The sequence below is a fragment of the Hyposmocoma kahamanoa genome, unplaced genomic scaffold (genome assembly GCF_003589595.1).
Source record: "Hyposmocoma kahamanoa isolate Upper Pololo Valley unplaced genomic scaffold, ASM358959v1 62, whole genome shotgun sequence".
Lineage (NCBI taxonomy): Eukaryota > Metazoa > Arthropoda > Insecta > Lepidoptera > Cosmopterigidae > Hyposmocoma > Hyposmocoma kahamanoa.
In genome coordinates, this window is record NW_020653850.1 from 2,170,018 (window position 1) to 2,180,306 (window position 10,289).

Genomic DNA, 10,289 nt, shown 5'->3' on the forward strand with positions numbered 1-10,289 from the left:
AATGACGCAAACAATTTTTTTCTTCACCTGTAAAATTGTCGAAATTGAGATTATCACTTCACAGTCGATTTCTTAACCGACTTCACTTAAGTTGATAGTAGTCCCATTGAAGAAAATATTGCACCTCTAAGGGTGACAATTAAGGAAGAATAATCGTGTAACATGCACACAAAAAGAATACAGAAGATTTGAGAACTCTCCTTTTTTGAAGTCAGTTAAAAAGTATGAAGCAGGAAGTCCGTATACTCTGCCTACCCACTTTTATATTATATACGTAGTTACAAATCATTTGTTTCATAATATCAATGTCACAATATTACGATTTAAACACAGTGTTGTTGCCTCAGTGGTCGAAAGGTTACAATGCCGGACAGCGACGCAGAGGTCCCGGGTTCGATGACTTTGGGTGTAATTTGTTGTTGTCTATTTGTGTGTCCATGGCACCCGCGATAGGGTAAGACCGGGATAGATGCCCCACTTTTTGAAAGGGCCTCCTAATTTAAAAATTATTAGTTTACCGCATTGACTTACAACTATATGGACGTCGGGTCCGCGCTAAAAAGTGTCCGAACTTACAGGGCGTTAAAATCGTATACAGAGCGTCATTCACGCTCTAGTCTTCGTTTGTTCGACTGACAGCGAAGCAAGCAAAATTAGACAGTACTGCGATGACATTACAATATAAATTCAACGTTTCAGCTTTTTCATATTCCTTTACATGTCACTACGTTTAAATAGGTTGACTTGGGACATTTTTTTCGTGGTTTTTGTATTAGAGCCGACGTCCATTTATTTATAAGTCAATGGTTTACCGTGAATAATTCCTATGGATACAACTAGTTTAATCTTTTACATTACATTAATACTTTATTTTATTGATCCAACATTTACTGAATTTGACGAAATTGACTTTTTGCAAACCTATTTTTTGAGGATACATGTCTACCTATATGGATAGACACCACACAATGAAGATAGACACTAAGAAGGATAGATTTAGAATAAAATAGTAAAATTCGTAATAAAATGATTTATTTGTAGTCTTTAATATATTGTATATACATATTACATATTTTATAATAAATATATACGTATTTAAAGTTACTACCTACTTCACTTCGTATTTTTGTAGCTGTCAAAACATTCTATACAAAAATGTTTACAGTTTGAACTGTGAATAATTTGTCTTTTTGGTAGTTGTACTTACTTTTAAACTATTACCATTTACATGTCTTTTTCACTAAAATAATGAATTTTTTAAATTTCTTTCCCTAACTTTTCTTGCCCCTAAGGGCACCTATACCGCGAAAAATCGACTTTGCTATTCGATATGGATAGATGCCCTTTTATTATATAACTAAGCTATATACAAAAGAGCGATAATTGACACCTAGGTGCCCAGTTAATGAACCAGTGTCTAGTTATAATAAAAATAAAACGGAGTTTAATAAAACTTACAAAGTTATGCGACATTAAATACATGCGTCTGAAATTTTGAACCGTTTATTGTGTTCGTCGCGGAGATGAACCCATGCACAAGCCAAACGCGTCTATTCCACACGAAGCCCTGCAGGAACTTTGATGAGTGGTGTCTACTCCTTATTTATACTAATTATTCTTTGTTGCGATTTGGGGAAGTTAGGTTTTTTGAAAACGAGGCACCTACCCCACTGCGGCATCTGTCCCGGTTTTACACTACAGGGTTTCTCTAGTGCGGGGCTATGAGTGTATGCGTTATTATATATAAAGTAGATATTTATAACAGTTAAATTAAAATAAGAATTGAGAAACAAACTTATAATAACAATAATGTGCCAGACAATCACAACAATTATACCTGGTCTCAAACAGGGCAATTCCCTGTATTATGAGAGCCAGAGAAATGGAATTCACTCCGTGTACACACCTTAACTATTTCTTTTCATTTATGATATCAAGGGACGGAGCGAACAAGTTGTGCGCCTGATGGTACGCGACACGCCTGTCCATAACAGTTGCAGAACCACTTAGAACTTTAAATCACAAAGATCTGACAAGTCCCATATGCCTGTAAGTTCACCAGCACCCCTTACCCATCAAAACCGAAACCCTTTGGAGTCGAAACTCTTTGCCCGTGGGGTACCAGTGTCCTTCATCTGTACAAAATTGTATCACAAAACTGACTGTCTAGGAAACCCAAGGGCTGTAAGCTACCTTGCCAAACGCATTAGCATAGCCATAAAAAGGGGGAACGCTGCCAGCATCTTGGGCCGACCCAATTTTATTCATAGAATTTAATTCAAGTTTTAGTTTCTAGGTTTTAAGCTTTTATTGTATATACTTTACCTGCATATTTTAACTTATTGTCTAATAAAAAAATTTACTTATTGAATAATACAAATTATTATTATTTATCCTTAATGGCGGGCACTAGGTTTTGGCCAGTGTTAATGTAATGTAATGTAAGTATGTTACCGGTTAATTACAATCAAGAACGCCAACGATTTGGCAGCAGCAAGGTACTGTATCTGTGTATAGATACACATATATTTACAGCCTTACTTGTAAACACTATTTAACTTTAGATAACGCTTTAAACAATGTTTAAAAAACATTCTTAGATACCTAAGAATGTTTTAACACTAATATTGCTAAATTATTGATTAATTTGTTGTATAACTATAGCTGTCAACTTAAAAACCTTTATTAGCTCGCTAACTAACAAGATGGCTGACATTAATCAGCTGTTATCAGGTAAGAAAATGTCAATGAGTGAAGCAGATTTGTTTTGATTTTTATTGTGAGAAAATTTTTACTTGAGTTGTGAAAAACTGGAAAATTTTCGGCGTGATATAGCAGATTTGCGGTACTTTAGACGGAGGCACGCAAAGAAAAAGAAACGATACGATCCACTGCTCCAGTTAGATGAACATGCATTTAGGAAACGATATCGTTCTTCGAAAGAAAATATGTTAAAGGTAATAGACAATGAGTTTGTTAATATTTGTCTTTGATAAAATTTTTAACAATTTTTTTTTAATGTTTTTTGACTTTCTATAGCTTAGAAAGTTTTATTGCTATTTTTAATTTTTTAATATTGTAATGTTGCTTATTTTTTCTTCATTAAACATTACTTGACTAAGCTGTGTAACTTTGATTAAAAGGATGTTGTCGTCGCATAGTATTGTTAATATTTATTTATTTTTGTGTTGCTCTGTTTGTATTGTGTAACTAACCCCTTTATTATATTATTATTAGAGCATATAGGTACTAGAGTGTTCGAATTTTAAATGACAAATTCCTAACTTCATAATGTAATTTTTGACATTTGTATCTTTATTTTGGCGTACTATTTTTAATATTTTCACATTTATTTATATTTTACAATTATTGTCATTAAAATTGACCCATATATGACCGCGTTCAAATTATTTACTGACTTCCTCAATCTATGTGCGCACGCCCATATGGTACTATTAAAAAAAACCTTAGACTTGTTATAGTCTGTTGAACTTCAGTAAATGTAATATATGTTTGTGTAATAGATATTTATTTTGTTATGTGTCAACGTCGTATGTTTTCACAAATAATATCATTTATTGTACGTATTTCCTTTTTTTAAATAGTTGTAATGAAATGACAAAACACTGTTTGGAATTTACAGTGTTTCGGGTTGACACGTTAGAGATGTGATTCTTTGTCACGATAAAGCATGCGTTGTTCCAACGAACAATTCTCAGTCACCTTTGAAATACGTTACGTTTGAGATGATGCCAGTAACACAACCCACAATCGAGGGGGTTCGCCCACTTCAAGCCCCCAGGGTGGCACCTGTGTAGCTTTACAGCCGCTGGGTGTGGTTTGCCGTTCAATAACTTAATACTCTGGAAGGCTTTCACGCTGAAATCTCGCTCGGCTCAACTGCGACCAACGCGATTTGATACTTGATTTTTGTTTTGTTTTTGTTCAATGCGTTTGACTTGAACAACTTTAAAAATTTATTGTTTTACTGGAATGTATAAATCTCGCCAATAATTTGTTATTTCTATGTACTAGTTTTAGTGTCATGTAACGCTGCTAACTTATTATAAAGGAAATATGTGATTTAGCCGTCTTACTCAAGTCGAGGGTTGTGTTTTTGTAAGTTACCAAGTGACTCTACATCGTGATGATTTTGTGAACGAATAGATGTTACGGGATCCTTTGGACTAGTCTAATGTTCCTTGCTAGTGGTAAATATGCAAATTCGCTTAAGATATATCGATTTACCGTATAGGAGCATATCGTGCAAACATTCGCATGAAATCCACCCGGATGAGTACGTGGAGGGTATTAATTGCACGTTTGCAGTAATCGATAGAGGAGTGTGACGGTGTAGTTGGCGGCGTCGGCCTCGCGAGCGCCCGCCGGGGGCCGGGGGCGGTGTGCGTGTCGGATCATGGCGGCGCGGGGGGGCCGCGCCCCGCCGCCCTCGTTAAACGCGCCCGTCGGATACGCGGTTGAAAGCTATCCGGCCCCCGAGCGGGCGACGCCGCGATTGGCCGGCGCGGCGCGCGCAGCGTAACCGATAGCCAATCGCGCTCGCGCGGGCAGCACGCCCCCGGCCGGGGCGCTGGCGCGGCTCACACGGCGCGCGACTCCGCCGCGCACACTCGCTCCGATGCGCGGCTCCTGGGACGAGTCCACGACGGCGGCGCTGCACGCGCGCATCCTGGAGGCGCACCGCGGGCCCGCCGCGCCCGAGCGCGCCGCCGAGCCCGCGCCCTGCGCCGACGGCGCGCCCACCGCGCTGGCGCTGGAGCTGGCGGCGCCCACGCCGCTGCTGCCGCTGCCCACGCTGTCCTTCAGCGCCGCGCAGGTGGCCACCGTCTGCGAGACGCTGGAGGAGAGCGGCGACGTGGAGCGCCTGGCGCGCTTCCTGTGGTCGCTGCCCGTGGCGCACCCCAACGTGGCCGAGCTGGAGCAGTGCGAGGCCGTGCTGCGCGCCCGCGCCGTCGTGGCCTTCCACGCCGGCCGGCACCGCGAGCTCTACTCCATCCTCGAGCGGCACCGCTTCCAGCGCTCCAGCCACGCCAAGCTGCAGGCGCTCTGGCTGGAGGCGCACTACCAGGAGGCCGAGAGGCTGCGCGGCCGCCCGCTCGGCCCGGTGGACAAGTACCGAGTGCGCAAGAAGTTCCCGCTGCCGCGGACCATTTGGGACGGCGAACAGAAGACGCACTGCTTCAAGGAGCGGACGAGATCGCTCCTGAGGGAGTGGTACCTGCAGGACCCGTACCCGAACCCGACGAAGAAGAGGGAGCTGGCGGCCGCGACGGGCTTGACGCCGACGCAGGTCGGCAACTGGTTCAAGAACCGACGGCAAAGGGACCGGGCGGCGGCCGCCAAGAACAGATCGGCGTTACTCGGGAGAGGGTTCGCCTCGTCCTCCACGTACGACGAGGACTCGGTGGACTCGGAGATCAACGTGGACGAGGAGTAGCCGCCGGCGCCGGCCCCCGCCGGCGCGTCGCCACACAGACTGATAGTGTAAATAATGTCACGGTGATACGAATGACGCGAGCCGCCGCGCGTAGAGACGGTTCAGTGACGAACGATGCAATATAGACCAAGCTATGTTATCCTAGTTAGTATCACAAAGTCCGTGATGTATGTGATGTTAAGGTATTGTAAACCAGTTTATTAGAATGTAATTATATCGTTGAAAGTGTAAAGCGAGTGCTTGAAGTTGTCGGCATTTCTGCGTATCAGGTACGTACCTCCACTTTGTAGCGACGATCTATTGTACTGTTGCATTTTCGATATATTTTACCAAACCCTCTTACCGGATGGTTAGAAATTTTCGACATTACGATTTGTTTTACGTTCAAGGTGTAACAGGGTTATTTTAACTGTTTGTCTCGAGTATTACGCTCTGGCTCTCAATCAGGGTTTATTTAATAATTAATCTTAGTTTATTTATTTAATTCTCTGATAAAATATAGGTTCATATTTAATACCCTATAGTAAATTATTAGAGTTACTTTCCGGAGCACTTGTTTCCTTATTTACTTGCTGCGCTGTTTACCAGTTTTAATATAAATTCATATATCATATCAACTTTTATTTAAAGTATTGTAGAGATTATTGCTGTAAAAGTACCTATATAATCTTTTGGCATTTAAAAGGTTTGTACCTGACTGCTTTTGAAACCTTATCACGTCAATCTTATGATGTATTTATTCATTGTGTTAAAGAAACAGGGACATTCGTGTTGAGTTGTTTACAAAGTTTGGAAATGTTACAATGAGAAAATATGGTTTTCCTATAAATTTACATTCATATATCGAATGAATTCCTAAGGGAAATCGTGTAACAACATTTAGGATCATAAATGATACATTATATAGATAAATATCATTATAACAGTGACAAGATAAGACTTGCCCTACTCCTTAATATATAACCAAACTCACTATTTAAACTGAAAAAGATATGGAACTAACAAATTTTTCGTTTAAAACTATTTGAATAAACGTCATTTTTTATGTCAATTGATGTTTTTGAGTATTGGTAGTAAATGAAGTAAATTAAGATATAAATTCTGCCGTGATAAGCCGAAAAGCACTATCTCAATTCGAGTAAGTTTTGAGAAAATCGTCTTTTTGTAAACGCACTCGCACGTTCAAAAATAAATCGTTTTGAAGATGTTAAAACTTATTGATACGTATTTTCGAGTAATAGATTTATTGATATACCTAAATTATCCATAAATTGTACCATTATACCTATTTTGTGGGATACCGCTATTTTTAAACATAAAGAAAGATTTCAAAAATTGATATATAAAAATACTTCTTAGTGGTTTTGTAATGTTTTAAATTAGATAGCGTTATTTGTGTTATATCATTCGATGCGAAATTATTATTGCTATTACATGGTATAAAAAAAATAAAAGGGCGTATCTCAGAGATAGCGCCTTTCGGCTTAGTAATAAAAAAATAAAATTGTAGTGAATTACGGATGTCGCTACAAATATAAACGAATCTTTTTTATTTAAAATCTTTATTCAATTTAAATTCAAAATTTAAATGTTTTTGGCGCCTTTTTATGACACTTTTCCATTATTCTATCATTGTTTTTGACTTCCGGTTGTCTTCCTATTATTCAAAATAAACATTGTGTTATATTTTGTCAACTATATCTAGTTTTTACAACATAATAATGATAAATTTATGATAGATTTAGAAAAATCATAAATCGAATTGTAATATTTCCAACAATAAGAAAAACAAGATAATGAATAATTTTGATCGAAACCGAAAAGGCATGTAGCGAATATTTTAAAGTTCCAAATGGAAATTTGAATTTGTATTTTCCATTAGAGTTCTTACCCATATCTCGTGCATTATAGAATCTAGGTTTATTATAAATTAGATATATATACTAGGCCAGAGATAAATGTATAAATGTATTATATAACAAATCGCTAATGTAAATAAATAACGACTTACGACATAGGTACAGTCATTAATTTAAAATTGTTAATAAAATTATATTCATAATCAAATATTTTGTATTATTTCCATATTGGCATATAAACCTCATTCATAATGAAGTTACAATGTATTGGAGACGCTCTCAGACGTGGAGCCATTCTATAATTGTTCTTAGAAGTCTTCTCCACAATCTTCACAGTTACAAATTAATTTAAGATGCAATGTATGCTCTTTTTAGAGTCGCTGACAACGTAGCATCTTATATGAAACTAATGCATTTGTATTTCGGTAAATTAAAAATTGACGTTTTTTGGGATAGGCAGGAAGACTATTCTTAAGTGTAGAGGGCTGATTGCTACTTATTTTTCTAATTTATAATTAAAACCAAAACTTGTAAAATAAACGCGGTTTATTGTAGCAGGCAAGTCACGAAAGAGAATTTTGACAGCAGAGAGATTTTATAAAATGACTTAGATTTACGTACATTCAGCCTAGTTTAAAATTATAACAAATTGAAGAGAACGTATTCATCCTAATTTATTAAAATTAAAAAACTACAAAAATATAAAGTACATTGACTTACAATTATATGGACGTCGGGTCCGCGCTAAAAAGTGTCCGCACTTGTAAGGCGCTAAAATCGTATACAGAGCGCGACACTCCGCTTTAGTCTTCATTTGTTCTACTGACAGCGCGATACTGCGATGACATTACAATTTAAATTTCGAATAGGTTGACTTGGGACATTTTTTTCGTGGTTTTTGTATTAGACCCGTCGTCCATTTATTTGTAAGTCAATGGTATTCAACAACTAATATTTATCTAAACTTTGCGACGAGTTGTTGCAACCAACAATTTTTCGGAATATTTAAGAAAATTCCGATCAAAAACTTCTTACTTAATACTATTCGACGACTTCGACTAGGATGAATATCCCTAAGTGATTTCCCGAATCTTGAAAACATCCGGGACAAAAAATGTTGTCGTAAGGTAGACTCCATTATCTGTCTTTTTTTTTATAAGTAAGCAAATTACACTACAAATTGTCGCATTGATTAAACTCTGTAACTCATTCCTAAGGCATATTCCCCTGATAAGAACGAGTAAGAAAGTCTAGGGGTTGCTCTTTGTAAATTTACAATACTTATTTGGAATATGATGGATCGAGAGAACTTGCATGAACTAAACTCTATAGATTTTTGTCATCCGAATACGCAGAAACAGTATTTTTTTAAGTTTTTGTGTCACTATAATTTTATACATCGTAAACAACCGAAATCGTATTGTAAAAGCATATAATGACTGATCAATGTTCGGACGAAAATGCTCATCATGGTTATTTGACAAACAATTCCGGAAAACAGGTTTCTTATATCTTGTGCCTTTAGCATGTACTATATTTATTTTCAAATACCATCAACCGAGACGAACTGCAAGAGCTAAACGGAAGCAGAATCTTTAAGAGTCAATACAACCTTAAATGGTTTTGGTAGATACCGCAGAACAGTGAAAGTGTTTTGGAAAAAATATATATAGTAACGAGTTCTTAGGTTTTCGCGATTGTTACACATAGGAGATGAAACTATTTTTCCGGATTTAAATCGCGTATATTTGTTTTTTCAAACAAACCAACGTTTCCTACACATTCAATGAAGTTTGACAAACCTCAGGTCCTTGCAAAAGAAGTCCGTTATCTACCCAGGATGCTGCGAGAGGCCATTGAAATTAAAAAACATCCTAATTTCAACAGGGAAGATGGTTTCTCCGTACCACCAGTTTGGGATCCAGTATTTCCTCTAATGAAAAATCCCAAACAGACATAAGACTGCAGTACCAATTAATATGTTTTAGTTTATTCTAATTTCTATTAATAATTAATAATAAATGAAACTTAATAAAAATTCATTCAATAAAATAATTTGTAAAACTTAATATAACGTAAATTGGAATGTGTTCTTTGTAATATTTAAAAAAGGTATTTAATTAATAACTATTGTAAGTATAGTGAAAAAATAGAGTGTTTTGCATCAATATTAGACGTAACTGGTTGAAGACTGTACCACCTCAGTCAACCGTGACCATGGGACCTGTAAAAGGGCCCGAAACGTCGGTTTGTTTGAAAAAACAAATATACGCGATTTAAATCAGGATATATATTGATTAGTATAAGGTGTGAAAATACGATTCCTGAAAATTTTCACTATAGGAAAAAAAACACAAAATCAACTCGAAATTTGAATAGGTACAATAGGTGCTTTGTATATACCAATTTTTTTTTTTTATACCAACTGAACTAAATAGAAGTATACGATATACATTTTTCGAATGTCTCTAGTTTCGTTTATAAAAAATAAATTCTGAAATAAAGCCAGTGTCCCCGCCACCCGACCCAAGCAAAATGAACCGTATTAGTACGGGAAAAACGTTGAATTCCAGCCGAAGTACTATTGACTTTTAACGAAACCACGAAAAAATCTTTACGTGACATTTTGTTGAAACTACGATCATGTTGGTTGACGCGTTATTGCTTATTAGCATCCTATATCGAGGCGCCCCCGAAGCGAAACCCATATTCGAGAAATTCCTATACAACTCATTACTTTTCATGTAGGTACTTTTAAATGGTATAATGTACGGGTTTTGTATTTAGTGTTACAGAAATCTGCTTATTAGATTCCATCATGGAAAAGAATAATGAAAAGTGCATAACGAGTTACATAATTCGGTTTTGCTTTGGACCATTTGATATAATCGATGTCTTACATTCTGAAACTTTTATCTTATCTTATTCAGGCAAAACTTTCTATGTATTTTAAATTTCTTACAAAGCGTGTT

General features: G+C 37.2%; 1 protein-coding gene across 1 annotated transcript; it reads left to right on the plus strand.

The window, feature by feature from the left end:
- Positions 1–4,639: 4,639 nt before the first annotated feature.
- LOC113229600 (homeobox protein SIX6) lies at positions 4,640–6,404 on the plus strand. Its single transcript, XM_026463257.1, has one exon. The coding sequence runs from the start codon at positions 4,640–4,642 to the stop codon at positions 5,456–5,458; it is 819 nt and encodes a 272-aa protein (XP_026319042.1). The 3' UTR covers positions 5,459–6,404.
- Positions 6,405–10,289: the final 3,885 nt, after the last annotated feature.